The following is a 19,160-nucleotide window of genomic DNA, read 5'->3' as shown; positions in this document are numbered from 1 at the left end:
TGCCATATCACTTGACCCTGTGTTATCACCAAATGAGTTGGGACCTGCCCTATAGGCTTTTTTATCACATTGAAATGTATCTCAACACTCCCTTATCACTCCCTAAACCACTTCCTTGAAGATAAAACAGACACAGGCTATCAGTGGGCTATAAACAAATAATTACCTTAGGTGATATCAGGTCATAGGCCTAGACACAGACAGACAGACAGACAGACAGACAGACAGACAGACAGACAGACAGATAGATAGATAGATAGATAGATAGATAGATAGATAGATAGATAGATAGATAGATAGATAGATAGACAGACAGACAGACAGACAGACAGACAGACAGACAGACAGACTTTCATATGGTTTGCTCAAATAGGACCTACTTTGGCCTACACATCATAAGGGCAGGGCTCAACCCGACGTCTCTCGTTTGAAACGTGAAATTGAGTGTATTTTATGATATGACAACTGTCGAAACGTTCAAGTCGTATCTTATTTTGATGCACTTGGATGGAAAGAGGATCCCCATCACAAGCGCTTGATCTGAACTACGTAGGGAGCGTAGTTCTAGGCTGCGCTGCCGTAGATTTTCAAGAGCGTAACGTTTGTGGTTTGGTGACGCATCAACGTACGGTTGAGCGGCCAGGAGAATTTTAGTGGCAAGATGGCGACTTCGGAGCCGGTAAGAGAGAACGGGGTTCCAGGATTGTGGGGACCTAGGTGGCCTTCTGAAACTGATGAACTGATTCGGATATTTCCCCAAATCGTGTATTTAGAGAAAGCTCAGTTCGTATTTAAAAATAGTTCATTGTGAGAGCTTAAAGACCGTAGTGATGTCGCCGGTAAGATGTTCTCCAATGCTAGCTAGCTTTCAAATGGATTTAGGGGTGGCATTGGAAGCGACTTTGTGGACAGGGAGGGACTGGAGCAGAATAGTTAAGATTCTGTCCTTGCGTTGGTCTTACTTGTTGTAGCTCACATTGTATTGATCACTGCGATTTCTCGTAATTGATGATCACGGTGTCTTGGGTCACTCTTGTTATCTGAAACAAAACCTGAGCTAGACACGTGTGTGTTTCGCCGCGCTAGCTAGTTTCTCAAGCTACCTTGCTAGCTAGCGTAGCTATTTGGCGTCCAATTCATTTGTAATTCCCATCAACTTCAGTGTGCTACTGCTAGTCAGTAGATCTGACGAATCGAATATAACCGCATCTGGTTTGAAATGATGTTCAACATTAGACCCGTTTTCATGGCGCAATATGTAGCTCAACATGACATGTCATTCAATCTGGAGATGTAGATTCAGTAATAGTAGAGAAAAGAGAGTAACGAACTGTCTGTGTCGATGGTGTTGCTACTGATGTTGAGGATCACATTCGATTACTGTAACGATAAAACTCGGCCTTGACACTTTGGAACGGGCACTTGTTGGACAGTTTACTTCACCTTAGATTACAACGTCATCTACCCTTAAAATAATACAGCAGTGTTTGTGAAATAGAATACCATTGGATGCTGGTCCATATTGGTAGACATTTGATTCTACGCATTAGCCTATGTTACCACAATGAGTGTTTGCAATTTGTAAAATACCCAAAGACTGAGCTGTCAAAAGGCTAACACAAAAGCTAGCGCATGGAAAGAGAAGTGTACAAACGTGTAACATCACGTTTGTAGGCTTCCCTTATCATATGTCAGCCATCAACAATGTCAGTCTTCACTACACCTATTCACTCATTCATTGGTTCCTTGTTGATTCCTTTCATTCAGCGAGGAAACGAAACTGAAGATGGTGCCAACGACGTACCGACTGCCCCACCAGTTGTTCCTAATTCTGAGCAGTACATCAAACACCCTTTGCAAAACAGGTAATGTCTGGGAGCCTTTGACTTAAATGGCGTGCTCTTAACACTGTCACTATTCTGATGTGAACAAAGTTGAAATTATGTGTGATCACTTCACTGTAGGGAGACTTGAAAACCATCGTATGAAATCCCATAATTTGTGTGGTTAGCAGCACTCTGTTGTGCCTGTGTGAGGGTTCAAACTTAAGCTATTAAAGATGGGTAATGTTGAGTTCTCTTGTGCAATTGGCTGTGAATCATCATGTTCTCACAAGAGTGTTTATGGCTGTGTAGGAGCAGTCCAGCTTTTAGATATTGGATTGTTAGTCAGATGTTCCTTTGTAGAAACGTCAGCATGGGTGGGTTTTTTTGTTGAAAGACCTTAATCAGACAGCAGTTTTGTTTGCTGTTCTGCTCAGCAACATTGAGCAGTCATTCAGCCAGGGCAGAGAAGTGCTGATGTCATCCATTGAGGCAGACCTTCCTGTCCTTTCGGCCTGTGTGCTGCTGGTTGGCCTGCTGGCCTGCCTGCCTGCCTGCCTGCCTACCGGCCGGCTGCTTCTCTGTAGTATGTACTCCTTGTACACCGGCAAGTGCTTGTTAATGACAAGGCCCCTTCCCCAGGGATTTTGTCCATTCAGGTGGGGATTGTCTGGGAAGGTGCTGGTACAGGTTGAGAAATATAGGCAATCACACAGATAATTGGTATTAGTCTCTAGCAACTCTGTGTTTAATCTAAAGCTTCCTGCCTTGTATTAAGGCAGTTGATTAAAATTGAATCTTCCTGTCATATCCTGACCTGATTTTGAAGTCTAGGGTTACAACTCTATATCTGACATCCCGTCCTCTCCTTTTGCTTGTGAACTTGTGAGGCGAGACAGGAGGTCATTGACGATAGAGGTTTTATTTACCGTCTAGCAAAAGCACAAATCATAGGTACATTTCTCATTTGCAGTTGGGATGTTGAAAGGGTGGTTCTGAAGGTGATTCTAAAGCACTGAGAGAAAATTGAATTGAATGGAATTGAATATGGTACCTCAGTTATGGGAAGTATGTGTAAGAGTGTCAGGGCTTGTGCCATTTCCCCAACTGTTGGATTGCTGCAATGGGTTACCATTGTGATATGCTTACACTACCATTCAAATACTTGTGCGATTGTGACTTCTGTTGTTACGGATACGGGTACTTTATCCAGGAAAACCATCAAACTTGATTTAGAGGGAGTAAGAGTCGTAACAAGGTTTCCGTAGGGAAACCTGTGGATGAATCATTAACAGGGCTTTTAAAAACCGTTCCCAGACTATATCTCATTTGTGATATGGTCTGGTGATGGCCAGCGGAAGTGGATGGTTTTGTAGCTGTTAATATTGAAATGGCATCCTTTCCTATAACCTGTGAGTATGTTTTGTGCCCATATGATATGTGGTCTCCATGACCTACTGGGTGTGGCGGTAATGCAAGCTTGGTTTTGGACCTGTTGAGGCTGTTGTCTTTGACAGAGGTTAAATGAGGCTGTGAACGTCATCAACCCCTATCCCCTTCATTGGTTTGTCAAATAGCCTTATAATGGAAAGCAGTAAACAATGGCTGCATCTGTTGGAAGGCAGACTGCATGTGTTCAGCACATCACAGGCATTAATTTGTATTTTTTTGTCCATATTCACTGCTGTCTGTTTAGAGCTCATATTTCTCACCAACAACGGAAATCAACATCTACGTGGCTAGTATTCTACTTGTTTATGACAGAGGCATTTTAAGAATGTAAAGTTCTAAATAAATGTGCTGTAATGTTTTTCTTTTTTTACTCAGACAATTTATTTTATACTTGGATTGTGTCCCTTATTCAAAACACACACACACACTTGTAATCTTCTTGTTAACTGTCTTAACAAATGTGTGGGTATTCAGGGGGCAACCCGAAATGTTTAAAAATAGAGAAAAAAAACCCTGAAGCGGAAGGAGTGAATAATTTATATTTGAAGTCAGGGGATGCCTTGCTCACGCCAACCATGTCTTTTCGCAGATGGGCCTTGTGGTATTTCAAGAATGACAAGAGCAAAAGCTGGACAGAAAATCTGCGTCTGATTGCTAAATTTGACACAGTAGAGGATTTCTGGGCGTAAGTCTCTCTCTCTCTCTCTCTCTCTCTCTCTCTCTCTCTCTCTCTCTCTCTCTCTCTCTCTCTCTCTCTCCTACAAAATCTTAAATAAACTCACCCCATTGGTTTTCTTTTTGAGATTGTCCTTTGGTCTTCTATGGATTGATCAATATATTAAAGAATATTAAAGATAATGTTTCAATATATCTTGAACTGAGTGTTTGATATGCATGTATGAGTGGAAGTGATTCATTCACTTCCTTGTTTTAACTTGTGCATTTTTCCACCAATTTGTTCACAGATTATACAACCATATACAGCAACCAAGCAAACTGGGGTTTGGCTGTGACTATTGCTTATTTAAGGTAATAGTCTTTTTTTATTTTGTTTTGTTTTATTTACGTACTCCAGCTCCATAAGTTTGGGCTTCTCTTCGATAAAATATAGAACAGACTCCATGGCAGTAACCCTGAATACTCAAATAAACTTTTGTAACTTAATGTCTCTCCTTCAAGATCAGTCCTCAAGCTGAATTGGCGGAGGTTATAATTGGCATCTTAACATGACATGCAGTTGGCAAACTGGACTTGTGGTGTGACTGACATAGCCTGGCCTTGCCAGACATAAGCTCCAGTCCCAACAAATTTCCTTCCACCTTCCATCTGGGCCGGGTGTTCTGAGGGGGCTTGTTACCAGATAACACGCTAACCATAGAATGGGGAGGGACAAGAGAAGGGGAACACGCATTAAAACGTCAACAGACACCTCACCCCTCTCACCTGTATTCGTTTGTCAATTACGCTGTTCCAGACAAGTTGTTGTAAAACCCAGCCTGATTATCATCGACGTTCAAATCTCTTCGAGACTTCGTCTGACCAAGAGCATAACAATTAACATTTCCCACACGGCATGGTTGACCTGCCTCCCTTGGTTTGATTATTTGTTTGCTTACTGACAAAGTGGGAGGAGTTCCCGAATTTTCGGGAACTCAGAAAGTACTGTACTTGCATTGCTCTTGACCGGACTAGTTGCAACGCTGAAAGTGTTTCGTCACTAGGAGGGCACAGCCTGGCTAGTAAAACCAGGCTATGACTGACGCGTCTCTCACCCAATAACAGGACGGCATCAAACCCATGTGGGAGGACGACAGGAACAAACTCGGGGGCCGGTGGCTGATGACCCTGAGCAAACAGCAGCGACACAACGACCTTGACCGTTACTGGATGGAGACGGTGAGTGTGCAATGTGATGTCGTACACTTTTATTAATGTTTTCTTAGTTAACGTTCACACCATCTGTACTAATGGTGCGTTCCTGACCAAATATAAAATAGTTGGACTTCTCCTACAACCTACCAAGAAAAATGCACTGGAACACCAATCGAAGTGGGACCTCCCCCTACTAGTGAACTGGGGAGAACTCGCCCTACTCCCACCTCAACAAACTAAAGTCTGAGGATGATGACGGTGCCCATAGAGCCACTATTTCAAACGTCAATACTTGAGACAAACTTTAATTCTCTTTCCGCCTGTTGTTTTAGACATAATTTCAACTCAACGTCTTCGTTATGGGATGAAATTGGGTCAACATGACGGTAACGAAGGGTGGAAATAATCATTATTTGGCTTGTGTCAAAACTAGTGGTGGGCCGTTATCGGCGTTAACGTGCTGCGATAATGTGAGACTCTTGTCGCGCGATAAAGAAAATATCGCACGTTAATCTATTCTCAAAATATGGGTTTTGGTATGCACATCACCATAGCGTTCCATTGACAGACGCTTTGAGACTGCGCTCCAGTCGCTTTCTCCTCTCCACTTGTTGCTTCAGCAGACCTACTAAATATGAACAGTGTCTGCATGCTGAAAACATTAATCCCTCTGCCGTGGTAGGTGTTGTTTGAGTGCTTTTTCACAAGTGGTAGACTAAAGAGATGTTATTGTTTGAGGTGAAGCATAGAGACATTATTGTGTGTGAGTAGCCTACCAGCCCGACATAGCCTACATTTCCTCTCGCATTGCATGGAACACATAAACAACTTCCAGAAATCTTGCCTGTGCCATAATAGCAAAATATTCCGCGTGATATGCATTTTGAAGATTGTCAAACTGAAACTGCCAAATATACTCTCGCTGAATGTTTGTGTTGGATTCGCGCATTTGCGACTCAGTGAGATATTCTCATGTCAGACGGTAATAAAACTCGCGGTTGTCGCGCTTGATTTTTTGCTATTGGTTCTATATATCCAGTAGCCTGCCTCTGCTGAGGGCTGCTGAGCTTACTGTGCGCAGAGCTCCTCCCTCTCTTAAAGGAGCCGCTGCTCTTTTTAACAGTCAGTGGCAGATTCTCTCTCTCTCTCTCTCTCTCTCTCTCTCTCTCTCTCTCTCTTAGAAATGCTGAATTGTTGAGGTCATTTTGTTTAAATAGCCTAATTGTTTGATAGATTTATCTGTATTTGCCTCTATAGCACCGTTCATTTTGAAATTTTAGTATCGTATAACTGTAAATGCTTCCTATTGGACACACTTTGCACATATTGCAGTGCGTTTTTTTTTCATCACCAAGTATCAACATGACCATTTTTTGAAAATGAGATGTATTTTGGGAAAAAAAAGGGGTTTTTCCGGCATTATTTCGCTAGCGCGCCATTTCTGAATGAGCCATTTTGATATAGATTAATCTAGATTAATCTAGATTAATTTCAAAATTACAGTGAGATTAATCTAGATTAAAAAAATGAATCTATGCCCACCCCTAGTCAAAACACTTCTTCAAAGTAATTTTAATCGTGGCAGTTGCTAGTCCCACTTTAGCTGCCTGGTGGTGGGACTGGAATAATCGAGGTAGAAGTCCCACCTATCACTTCATTTCACTGGTCTGGAACGTGGCATGAAGCCGTCATGGGAGTAAGGGGTGCCATTTCAAGTATGGTTCACTGTACTTGTACACTGTACCATTTCCTGGGTTACAGGCCGCATCTCTGTCCTGTGCAAGTCTCTCCAGTTGCTCTCTAGTTGGAGAAGAACTGGAGATGATCCACTGTCTATTCCAGATAAATTGTCTCAAAATAATTGGTAGTAGAACACTGCCCCTGCCATAGTGCTCTTCTTGTAGGGAATGTATTACATGTCTGAAAAGAGCTACCACATAGTGGATATGTGTGTTGGCGTGACTTGGTGGTTAGGGTGTTGGATATTAGTATTGGAGGGTTACTGCAGGAAATTACCTGCTATCCTGCGTCCTCATTTACGGCTGAGGCGCAGTTTGACAATGCACCTAACTCCATGTCACCAGTGTGGGTGTTGCTGTACTGCCTTAATTGGCTTCACTCGTGTAATTTCGGACAGCTCTGAATATGTTTGAGAACTTTGCAATGCATTCACAGCCTCAAATTACCGGTAGAACTTGAGACATCATGGCGAAAATGGGGAGAGGTCTCGGATAGTAAATGCAACATACACTCACCGCCTTCTTTATTAGGTACACCTTGCAAGTTCCAGGTTGGACCCGCTTTTGCCTTCAGAACTGCCTTAAATGCCTGCAGTAAGACTCTGGTAGGCTGTGGCTTATGCAATAATGCTTAGTTGGTACTAGGGGTCCTAAATGTGCCAAGAAAATATCCCAAAGACCATTACACCACCAGCCTCAACTTTTGATTCAAGGCATGGTCGACCAATGTTTTCATCTTGTTTATGACAAATTCTGACCCCATCATCCAAGCGTCACTGCAGCATTTGAGACTCATCAAACTATGTAGTGTGTATCAATAGTCTATTGCCCAATTTTGGTGTTTGTGCGAATTGTGAAGGTGTGCCTAAATAAAGTGGCCGAGGAATGCATATGGTAATGTACATTTACTCAAGTATTTAAAGCTGCTTTCTAGAATCCCACCTCTGAACTTGCCTGTGCCTCTCTGTTTCTCTCTCCATCTAGCTCTTGTGTTTAGTCGGGGAGTCGTTTGACGAGGCCAGCGATGACGTGTGCGGTGCAGTGGTGAACGTCCGGCCCAAAGGAGACAAAATAGCCATCTGGACCGGCAACTGCCAAAACAGGGAAGCAATCATGACGATAGGGTGAGTGAGTGCACATGACCCATCAATGCAATGCAGATGAGGGATGTCGAAACATTTTTAAAGTTCTTAACCGCCTACTGAGACTCATTAACCGGTGGTTAATCGGTAATCTTAAATGATACAATGTTCGCGTGCCTGATATGCACAGCACTGAATTTAAAATTTAAAAAAATCACATAAGCCTCTTTTTTTGCTGCGCTGTCATGCACTGTTTTTTGCTGTCATGTCCAGCCAGTGTTGCTAGATGGAAAATGCTGAATTATTGTACCAAAGCTTCAAAATTATCGTTTTTGGGGGCTTTTTGGGATGAAATTGTTATAATTATTATTATTATAACCAGTTAACCGGTGGCAGAAAATTTTAACCGGTTAACGTTGATCTGGTCGAGTCGACTATCGGTTAAACGGCTACCGGTTAACATCCCTAGTGTCGATGAGTCGGTTCAACGATTGGCCAGCAGTCAAGTGGTGAAGTTCATTATTGAAATCACCTTTATTGAGTGTTTCTGATGTGGAACTAGACAGTATCTTGCTGCCCATCTCTGGATTAAATGGACATTCAGCTGTAATGGAAACGTACAACATCGTACTACAGCAGATTTGAGTCCCTTTGCCATCTGTCATCCACCATTAAAATGTCGGTGCTTGTGAGCCAAGCAGAGACACTTTTTTTGTTTTGAAATTGCATTGTCCTGGGGGGAAAAAAATCTCTTCAGAATTATATACATTTAAGAATTATTATAAGAAGTGCAACTATCCTTACATTACCTTTTGCAGATGCTTACTAAATAACTACCGGTAGTAGGTGTTGCCATTTTAGCTTTTTGTTATGTACAGAGTTGGTACTGAAAGCCTTACTTTAGAAATGGATGAATGTATTGATGCGCTCACAGCAGATATTTTGATGTGGAAAGTGGGGGTCATTGAGGCCATGCCACTAGAGGGAGCTATTGTATCTTCATTGCAAGTGCTTATTCATTTTACCTCACCATTTGAATTGCAAACACTTGTGGTATGAAAGAAGCAAGGTTTGATTTTTGTCTCTCATAGATGGGGTATTGAATGGACATCTTAATCACGATGTGTATGTTAATGTTAAAACATTGCACATCTGCATATTTCTCCCTCTATTGCCATTAGGCAGGTGAAATGAATAGTCTATCTACACATATTTCTGCTATACATTGACTTGGAACAACACTATTGAATGATAAATACCACAATCGTCATTGTAAATCAAGCAAGTACATCTTCTAGATGACGAAACAAAATTAAACTGCTTCTTTTAGTTGCCAGAGGGTATGAATACTCGCATTAAGATCAAGTAGATTCAGAGGCTATGTCTCAAACGACGCACTTTTGTTAGTGTACTGAGGTCTTTAGTGCATAGTCTCGTGGAAAAATTTGAGCACTGTGCCCTCGCTGGAAGTGACGGCCGAGCATGGCATTAGCTCGCAAAAATATTAGTTGGCTACTGTTTACAGTGCACAGCGTCTGGTGCTTGTATTTCCATTTCCTTCACCCCAAAGGACAACAATCACACATACAATACTTTGGTTGGCATGAAAAGGTTGGTGTCCCATCAACAATTACAGAATTAGGAGACTGTTGACCAAACTCTTCTACTGAACTGAATGCCACATTTCCTCCGTGTCATTGTCAACATGGCCGCTGTTTAGTGCGTGCAGTGTCCATCATTCAAGCACTGCATTTTTCCGCCATTGTTAGGGGATCATCCTGGCACTTTCAGTGCACTGGCTCAACTGAAATTTTCAGCGTGAGCGCCCCGAAGTGCACAAGTGCGGCATTTGAGACACGGCCAGAGATTGAATAAAGCCTAATGTTTTGCCTAGAGATGCACTGATCAGTCGGCCGCCGATCATGATCAGCAGATATTGGCAAAAAATTCCATGATCTGCAATTGGCTTCAAGTGATCTGCAAAAGGCAAATCAGGAGATATTAAATTCCTCACGTAACTTTTTTGTTTTGCATTAAGGTTACATCTGGAGCTAGTTGAAATGCATACAGTGCATAAATTGTGATAATGATTGGTCTACTTCAATTTAGGAAACATCAATATTGATAGTTAGATTACTGATGGTATGTATAAAAAATAAAAAAAACTCAGCCAAGATTCCAATCCTTTCTGTGATCTGTGATCGGCAGATCATGATTTAGATGATCAGTAATCGGTGATCGCCCCAAAATAAGCTGATCGGTGCATCCCTAGTTTTGCCTTACGCCTCAAATATACATTTAGAATAATGCCTTTATTTATATCCAACTTGCTACGTATTGTTTTGAATCGAGGGTGTTGGTAAAGGGGATTTTCGGGAACATTCTTTTTTCTCCAACGCGTACCATAGTCATACAATAACCAATGCTATTGTCTTCTTCCAGGCAAAATTACAAAGAGCGTTTGAGCCTTCCCATCAAAACTCTCATCGGCTACCAGTCGCACGACGACACCTCTAGCAAAAGTGGATCCACAACGAAGAACATGTATTCAGTTTGAAGATGATTCATTCAGATTGTTGTAGGTTTACGAAATTACCAGTTTGCATCACATTTAATAACTTGAGTTGTCAACTACTGTAGTGTCCTTCCTTTTTTAACAGAACGAGCAAGAGAGGGCGGGGGCATAATAGTTAACATATAAACCTTTGGCTGTATCCTTCTGTACTTAGGCTAATTGAGCAGATGCTACTTTGCCTAGTGTTTTGAAGGATTAACCAGTATTGGATGTGGGCTTAGATGTTACTGTTTTCTTTTTTTTCAGTTTGTTTAAACTAAACAAAACCAATACCACACATCACAACCGAAAGAAGTTACTGTATTCATCTTAAAAACCAGAGACCATCTTGAGTTAAACCTCTCGTTCTTCTCCCTCTCTTGTGCTTCATGTTACAAAGTGTTACAAGTGTTGTCACCTCTTTGAGTTTACAATCAGAAGGCATAACGGCAGCGTTCCTCTGTCCACCCCACCGGGAAGTTTCGAGGGCCACTCAGTAGTTTTAACACGGAATCGCTTTTTGGAAGGCGTTTGGCATGGGCATAATTTGCAGATGCGCCTACAGACTGACTATACTTAAATGGTTTGTAAAAGTTAGCCTGAGTTTCTTCTCTCTCCATGTTTGGTATTTTTGCCTGGAGAGACCACCTATTGTTTCAGCCATGCTGAAATTCCTTAAAAGAGAAAAAATGGAATTGCTTGTAGAAATGTTTTGAATTCTTGTGTTTCCCCACCTACACCTATTTATGATATATGCATTGCAGTTGAGCTATTTAGTGGGAGGAAGACCACAAAATAATAATAATAAAAAAATAGAAAAAAACTTTTCTCCTTCATTTTGTTCCATTTTGAAAAAAAAGGTAGAAATGTGGACTATTGCTTAATGTAGAAACTTTTTTTTTTCTTTTTTTACAAAATATTTTACAGTAACCTTGGTCACCCTTGCTTTTTAGGTGTGCTTTCCACTTGTTTTTTTTCCTTCCTAATAATACTGTAGACATTTTTTTTCACGTTCGCTATATTTTGAGGATAAGTGCGAATGAAGAGAGGCTACTCATTGTGAAATGATTTTGCTCATATTGTATCTTTTATCTGTAATTCCAGGATGTATATTACCTTCTTTCAAGTAAAGATTAAGTGCTTTGCATTAACATCTGTGTCATGTGGTTTGTTTACTCTGACACAATGCATGTTCTTGCTGTATGGTTTGAGGTATCTACACTATATTGTGTACCAACCAGAAGTGGAAAGGTACTGAAAATTTGTAATTAAATTAACATATCTTAACTTTGTTAAATCCTACTTCATAAAGCATGTGCCCAAAAATCCACTTGTACACATTTTAAAGTACTTTAAAGAAATGTACCTTTTTGTACAAGTAACTTAGTTACTTTTAAAGATAAGCTTTCCACTTGAATTCAATTAACACAAAATACATGTCAATGTTCTCAAGTAAAAGTAAAATTACAAATGACAAATGAAACGACTCCGTTAGGCCTACTACTGTGTCTATATTTTACATGAACAAGGGACTTGGTCTATTAAAAGGTTCACCACCTGCAACTACAGCCTTATGACTAAACCTACTTGGGAACACATTGCATTATTTGCTCTGCCCATATGACTTGTTACTTGTTGACGTGTTCAAAGAAATTCGATTGCGGTCTAGGTGATGTCCTTATGTACGCAACAAAACTTTGCAGGTAGTTAAGTCAACAAGAAGCTATTGTGATGACGGGTATTAAGTTGGAGAGAAAAAAATCCACTCCCTCTTTTCAGTGTCACGCACCTGTCCCTGTTCAAATACCAGCCAACGGTGGACGCCCTGCACATGTAAAGACTCCAGGGCATGGTTGAAGGAGCACCCTGTATGCTGTCATGTCACCAGGGTCTCATTTTGAGTTGTGTTTAAAAGCAGCCCAAGGACTTTTCACAGATGGTGTACTGTATAAATTGGTGAGGGCTGAAATCATTCTAACTGCCTGATTTGGGAGGTATTCCCAGAACCTGCTTAACCTAGCCTACAGCAGGGATGTCAACCGGGATGACATTTTACTTGGCCCACAAGATAATTTCTACTGTGTACTACCGTTGGCCCATATTGACCATTAGAATAGTATGACTTCTTTTCTGTGCCATATAGGTTCCAGTGCAGTGAAACATCTCACAACAGAATGTGCGGGCACATTTGAACTACCATAGGCCTACATGCTGGGGATTAGTGTTTGTGAAATTAACCTTTAAAGGTGCACTGTGTAATATATTTATTTGTAGTTCATTTCCAGAATTCATGCTGCCTATTCACACGTTACCTTTTTCATGAATACTGACCACCACCATCAAAGTCAAAGTATTCATTAAAACTGAAAATCACACTTCTAATACACGAAAAGGGGGATCTTCTCCATTGTCTGCCATTTTGAATTTCCAGATATAGACATATTTAGCTGCAACAAATATTAGTACATTATTTTGTAAATATTGATGAAAAGGTCAAATTTGACAGTAGACAATACAGTTTCAATGAACAGCATAGTTGCAATACCTACACTGGCCACCATCCTACGCAGTGCACCTTTAAGTATGGAATCTGCATGCACAATTTTGAGTATGGCCCGCAAGGCACTGTGACTTCATCCCTTTGACATACTGGGCCACTTTCAATGATTGACACCCCTGAGTGATCTATAGTAAGTTGTAGGCCTACACCGGCTAGAGTCTGTCGGCCTAGTTTTAGGTATGAAAACGAGGACACAATGGTGTTTTATTATCTGATTCACTACTACTTCCAGATTAACTAAACCTTGTTTGCTACAGAACCACCTTCTTGGAATACCCAATTGGAAATCAAGTTGGAACGTTGCGAAACCTGCCGCTTGCCACACACCTGTACAACTGACGTGTCAAGATTTTGCCCCTTGCTGAAGTCATTGACACTCCTCTTTCCAGGAACCCTTCTGAACAATAGAAATATGCTGCAAAACCTGTGTAATACGCTGAAAGACATGCTCCTCTGACACCACTGACGTAAAACAATGGTGTGTGAACAATCGCCTCCAATTTACAAGTACACACAGAAGACAACTTAGTTGTAGTCTGACACATGTAGTTACCACATCTTTTAGCATCCAAAATGACATGACCATATATTGCGGACAAAAACAGACACCAAGATGTTCCAAACAAACCACTTGTGATGGACAAATGTAGTTCATATACTTGTTTTAAATGCAAACCTCCATCTCTGTCCTACAAGTGCATGATTACATAATAATGAATGAGTGACAAAGAGGACCATGTACAAATTGCAAACAAGGGTGTTGTACCAAGTGTAATACAAATATCGGTAACACTTTACTTGACACCGGCGTCATACGTATGACATAACAGTGTCATAACAGTGTCATGAAAGTCATAAACATAATGACAATGTCATGAACATGAAAAGTTGACATTGTTAGGCCTGTCTTTGTCATAACTGAATTTCATTTAAAGACAATTTATTTTGACATTTATGATTTATGACATTGACATAATGTTTATGACACATTCATTACTGCATTATGTTATGACACTGTAATGTTATGACACCGTTATGTCATACGTATGACGCCGGCGTCAAGTAAAGTGTTACCAAAATATCAGTCACTCCTAAAGCCAGATTCAAACTACTTCAAGTATAAGACTGAAAGTATTTGATAAGAATGAAGACACCTACAAAGAAGTTGATCAAATTGCTTATGAAAGTGCAACAAAAATGTGGAAAAGTTCTCCACGCTAAGAAATTGCTCTCTGCCCAGCAGAATCCTCATGTCTTGTACATGTTGACATCTAACTTAACAAAACCATATTCCACCGTCAGACAGTTTGCTTGGTTTTAAAACCATAAGCGAACAACTTAGTCCTGCTCCGAATCATCCTGTGATTTAAAACATTCATACAACATGGCGGCAGTGATAATAAAACAGTGACGTGTAATTGTAGCATTTCATGACCGTTCTTGAGAAAAAAACATGAATTAGGCCTACTTCTAGTTTTAAAAGCACTCCATCCACGTCAAGTTGATCTGCTTATGATGTGACGTTATGGATGAGGGTTTCCAAGAGTGCACCAAGCAGAATCCTCATAAATATTTGTATCAAAGTCCACTTTTACAAAATTAAAAGCTGCTCTGATGTTGGTAATGCCCAAAGGCGAGATGTCCTCAAAAGGGAAGCCGTTAAGCACCTCTCAAGACCCAGCAGGCAAACATCTGGAAGACATTCTGTCAGTTGTTCTGCAGTTCTTAATCCATTCATCTGTACGCGTGTGTGGAAAGTAAAAAAGATTAACGGAAACAGGTGCTCCTATTCAGGGTCTGGTTATCAGGACAAGATGAGTGGCTTTTCCTCGTCACGTCTCTCCAAGAGTGTAGTCAACATTGATGAGGAGAAAAAGAAGAACTCCACCACGTAGCTCAGCTCAAACACTTCGATATTCACACTCAGCGTCCACTCGAAAATAGCAGATATGTGCCTGTAAAAGTAATCCTTTTGCACAAAAAATATACAATCTGATGAAACACACGTTAAGGGCAAAGACATCAGTTCTGACATTACAATACTTGATGGTTTGTGCTCTCAGATTTTTTACTATGTAAAGAAGTTCTGATTAATGACTTAAGCGGTTCGACTCCCGACCCGCCAGGTTGGTGGGGGGAGTAATTAACAAGTGCTCTGCCCCATCCTCCTCCATGACTGAGGTACCCTGAGAGCATGGAACCGTCCCGCCGCACTACTCACTTGGGGCGCCATTGGGGGCTGCCCCCTTTCATGAGTGAGGCATAAATGCAATTTCGTTTTGTGCAGTGTGCAGTTGTGTGCTGTGGAGTGCTGTCACAATGACAATGGGAGTTGGAGTTTCCCAGGTGGTCTTAGTTAAAACACACCAGTTGGATACATTTCAGCTAATGTCAACTCTAAATCTCCAATGTAATCTCATAAATCCAGCTGCCTGAAAAAGTAGGACTTGTGTCTACTTAAGCCTGGATCAATGGCATCTAAAATTTTCCTACATTTTCTGCATCGATGAACTGAAATGAATTTAACGTTTCCTCCTCTTTTCTTCAGGTAAATGTATGGTGCAAGTGACTGAGACATTTGTGCTTTTTTTGTGAAAGGATACAGAGGATGGTGACTGAAATCTGGATGGTTGCCAATACAATCCGCAGTGGATAGAGGTAGCGCTCCAATCCGGTCAGAAGGCATCTAGAGGTAAGGGAGGTCAGGAGAACGCAGTAGAAGCACAGACACACAAAGCTGATGGCGGCGCCCAGGTAATGCAGCAACCGGACCTCAGCAGGCTGTGGAGCACACGACAGGAACATAAAGTTACAGTATAGACGCCCTGCTGATAGGGTTACGTCACAGACGCTGATAACATTGTAGACCTGTCAGGTCAAGACAAGGTGGCTGGCAAGCACTGTAGCATGTCAAGCAATGGTAGTTTTACAGTACACCATAACTTGTTGGGACTGTGTGAAGGCCAATTCCAAGTACATATACCAGATAAGTTGAATCAAATCAGCACTTCATTTTACTTGAAGGATAAAGCAGCAAGACCCCTGATTAGAAGGTTTACCACTTGCTAAAGAGGTTACATACTGAATGAAGTATGTTGCTTACTGACATGGACATTCCCCAGTCTTTTGTTGTTCCTTTGTCTTCCTGTACAAATTAGCGTTATTTACATTGACGTTTAAAAAACACCCTTTTTACATTATAAGCCATTTCCCTTCGTTCTGGCCCTATTACTGCAATGTGTACCGTGCATGTCTTGACTGTATTTATTTAGGGTGTGACCATAGTTTGGTCAGCAGCACTTACGTTGCAGTTGCCTGCCATGAAGGCCCCGACAGACGCCACGCAGCCAAAGACCAGAGCAAATTTACTGAGCAGGGCCTGGCCCATGTTCCTGTCCAGGATGTGGGCATGGTGGAAAATACAAAACACCAAAACTACAGGACAGAACGAAAAAACAAAATCAGTAAGTTACACCACCAACACAGGAGAGAATAAAACACAAAACGAGCCACTTACTCAGCTGACCTGTGAGCCATAGCTGATTACACTATAAAGCAAACATGTTGTAGTCTTAAACAGAGGCATTTAACCACTGGACTATTGAAGGATATTATACACTCACACAAGAACGCTCCTGCGTTAATGGTGGCTGAGAACAGGGAGTTTTCCGGAGCATTAGTACCACTCCAGCTGAAGGAGGGAAAGGAAAAACTGTTATGTTAGGCGATGAAAGATTTCAGGGAAGTCACAATATTTACAGAAGCTGAAGCAGGTTTCAGTTCGTCGTTAGCAATGGTTTGTCCATCAAACAAGAAGTGCTACACTTTGTGTATCACAGGTAAAGATAAGGGCTTCTGAAAAAAGATGTTTTTCAGTCCAGGATATAATAATCCTTTACCTTATCGTGGGGACATTGTATGTTGTACAGCATCTTTCTGAGTCGTTGGTCTGGCATGAGTTCCTGTAGTCCCTACACACATGAAGTTAAATAAGTTGTGTACCGTACAACAAGAACTATTATGTTTCTGTATAGGAAGCATTTTGAATGTACCGTACAACAAGAATTATTATGTTTCTGTATAGTAAGCATTTTAAATGTGACTCTCACCAGTTTTGAAGTGAACAAACGTGTCCATTTTGTAGCGCCAGCGCATATCTGAAAGGTCACATTTTCAAAAGCACAAAACACTTCATATCTATGATCATGAAATACATATTTTAGTAAACACAAAGACTGTTGTATAAATCATTCCTATGGCCATAGTCTTGATCATAGACGTTCTCCAATTAACATACTGCTATGCTACTGGTGGCACTGTTGGTTTAATAAATAACCAGGAACTCAATTGATGTTGTCCAAGGATGTGTACACACACAGATAGCTTTTGGTGGAGTATTGTTCTCATTCATAGATATGTATACTTACACCCTTCTCCCATGTCAATTGTATGCTAAGGGATGTTACATCACATAAGGTCAAAGTTATTTTGGCTTAATGGCCAACTGTACAACCTGTTTTATACGCAAAACTTTTGAACATATGATAGTTTAAAATGAGGGCCCAAAATAGTGAAACTGTCACATTTTAATGAATTTAAAATGTTGAAGTATTGCCAGGAAAGTGAAACTGTCTTTAAAAAAATTCAAAATGCACTGGGATGATTGGCAAGAAAAAGGGTTAGGATTAAATGTGTTATTTCCCCTTATGAATAGGCTATGTGATGCCCTGTCCTTCATTCACACATTGCCCTGCCCTGCCGCAATGTAAGCTTAGATTGTAATTGATATTCACCCCACCAATGACACATTAATATGTTCAGTGTACTTTTTACCCAGACAATACCCATTTACAACAACTTATTTCCAGTGGCACAATCACAGGCATTACAACTACAAGACAGGTGTATTAGCCCTACATGGTTCAAATCTTACAAACAGACAAAATAAATAAAAGGTTCACTTACACTGTCCATGATCCAAAAAATGAGACAGAGGAGAGTGTGATTGGGAGAATAATCCAGAACAGCATGTCTTGAGTTGTGAAAGAGAGGCCACAAAAGTCTGTTTATCTTAAAGTTTCGGACTTGGACTTTTGAATTCCTCCACTCAAGTCATTTCACTGCCTCACTTGACACCACTGCTACGCCCCAATCAAATATGTCCCATGTCATACATGTCTGGATGAACAGCACATGGAAGTGGACAGACTTGCTTCTTCTCCCAGTAAAGCAGCATTCTTTTTGCTTTGTGGGCTAGGGCAGCTTTAACGTTCAGTGCGGTCCTAAGCCACTCCTTGCAGGGTGCCTTCCTGTCCTGTTAGAGAACATTCACAAGGAAGCATGGGTGGGTCATTCAGAATCTTATCATGTTTGCTTTATGCCAACACAACAAAGCCAATCAAGTTCTACACCTCCTGTCAGGAAAAGGCTACTTCTGTTTCCCTTGACTGTAGTCTCTGTCTAGACCTATTTCAGATGTCAGTGCAGTGCTAGCACCCAACAACTTCATCTTGTTTGGAGTGATATTACCTTCTAATTAAAATATTAACATTATAAAAATTTAAATGATAACAATGTGTTTACTGTAAACCATGAAAATAATATGGCTGAATAAAAAACACATGACTAGTTTAGTTTTCTGTGGAGTCAGTTTTCATCAAAAAGTTAATAGGCTGTGCCATTGGCACATCTCACATCTCCAACATAAAACAAATCTCTCACCTCACATCACCAACCTGGTGTTTCTCAACTCCCTTACTCAACCACAGTTAAGATGTCCACATCAAAACATGTCTGAGCATACAGATCTCTTTTTTGTTGTTGACGCGCCTTTGTAATTTGTGTGATTTCCTAATTTAAAATTAGTTACAATGTAAAACTCACATGGGGCATGAATAGGTGTCCATGCAGATGCCTTAATAAAAAAAAACACTGAGCGAGGAGCACGGCATAGCTTTAACAATGATGTGGGACGTTTTTTTTTTACTAATACGTTCAGTGGAATACATATGTGTAATTTAACATATCTGAGGTCATTCATAACGTTTTGGCCATGTTTTTGGAGGGCATGTGCAGGTA

At 40.8% G+C, this 19,160-nt stretch overlaps 2 protein-coding genes across 3 annotated transcripts; one reads left to right on the top strand and one right to left on the bottom strand.

Moving 5' to 3' along the window:
• Positions 1-585: 585 nt before the first annotated feature.
• Positions 586-11,673, top strand: eif4e1c (eukaryotic translation initiation factor 4E family member 1c). Of its 2 annotated transcripts, none has more exons than XM_063191486.1 (7): positions 586-679; positions 1,768-1,865; positions 3,865-3,960; positions 4,241-4,304; positions 5,058-5,171; positions 7,871-8,010; positions 10,411-11,673. In XM_063191486.1, exons 1-7 carry the CDS (start codon positions 662-664, stop codon positions 10,523-10,525), a joined length of 645 nt encoding a protein of 214 aa, XP_063047556.1. In that variant the 5' UTR covers positions 586-661; the 3' UTR covers positions 10,526-11,673. The 2 variants fall into 2 exon arrangements, with proteins under 2 accessions (XP_063047556.1, XP_063047557.1); XM_063191487.1 differs by lacking the exon at positions 586-679 and adding an exon at positions 689-839.
• Positions 11,674-13,607: 1,934 nt separating this feature from the next.
• Positions 13,608-18,907, bottom strand: si:dkey-228d14.5 (uncharacterized protein LOC796266 homolog). Its single transcript, XM_063191484.1, has 8 exons — positions 18,818-18,907; positions 18,048-18,396; positions 17,192-17,239; positions 16,982-17,053; positions 16,706-16,773; positions 16,387-16,517; positions 15,686-15,863; positions 13,608-15,074 (listed from the first exon to the last, which is right to left on the bottom strand). Exons 2-8 carry the CDS (start codon positions 18,110-18,112, stop codon positions 14,887-14,889), a joined length of 750 nt encoding a protein of 249 aa, XP_063047554.1. The 5' UTR covers positions 18,113-18,396; positions 18,818-18,907; the 3' UTR covers positions 13,608-14,886.
• Between the last annotated feature and the right edge of the window lie 253 nt (positions 18,908-19,160).

Source organism: Engraulis encrasicolus, chromosome 24 (assembly GCF_034702125.1).
Source record: "Engraulis encrasicolus isolate BLACKSEA-1 chromosome 24, IST_EnEncr_1.0, whole genome shotgun sequence".
Lineage (NCBI taxonomy): Eukaryota > Metazoa > Chordata > Actinopteri > Clupeiformes > Engraulidae > Engraulis > Engraulis encrasicolus.
Note: the sequence above shows the minus strand (reverse complement) of the source record. Positions and strands in the feature narration are given on the sequence as shown.

What these genes read in the sequence shown, in the direction of transcription:
- si:dkey-228d14.5 (XM_063191484.1), bottom strand. Translation starts at nt 18,112, where the DNA reads ATGCTGTTCTGGATTATTCTCCCAATCACACTCTCCTCTGTCTCATTT. An exon ending in TCATGGCAGGCAACTGCAAC is followed by an intron (nt 15,864 to 16,386) that starts GTAAGTGCTGCT and finishes TGTGCTCCACAG; the next exon opens with CCTGCTGAGGTCCGGTTGCT. An exon ending in GATTTCAGTCACCATCCTCT is followed by an intron (nt 15,075 to 15,685) that starts GTATCCTTTCAC and finishes GTGTTTCATCAG; the next exon opens with ATTGTATATTTTTTGTGCAA.
- eif4e1c (XM_063191486.1), top strand. An exon ending in AAACACCCTTTGCAAAACAG is followed by an intron (nt 1,866 to 3,864) that starts GTAATGTCTGGG and finishes GTCTTTTCGCAG; the next exon opens with ATGGGCCTTGTGGTATTTCA. An exon ending in GTGACTATTGCTTATTTAAG is followed by an intron (nt 4,305 to 5,057) that starts GTAATAGTCTTT and finishes ACCCAATAACAG; the next exon opens with GACGGCATCAAACCCATGTG.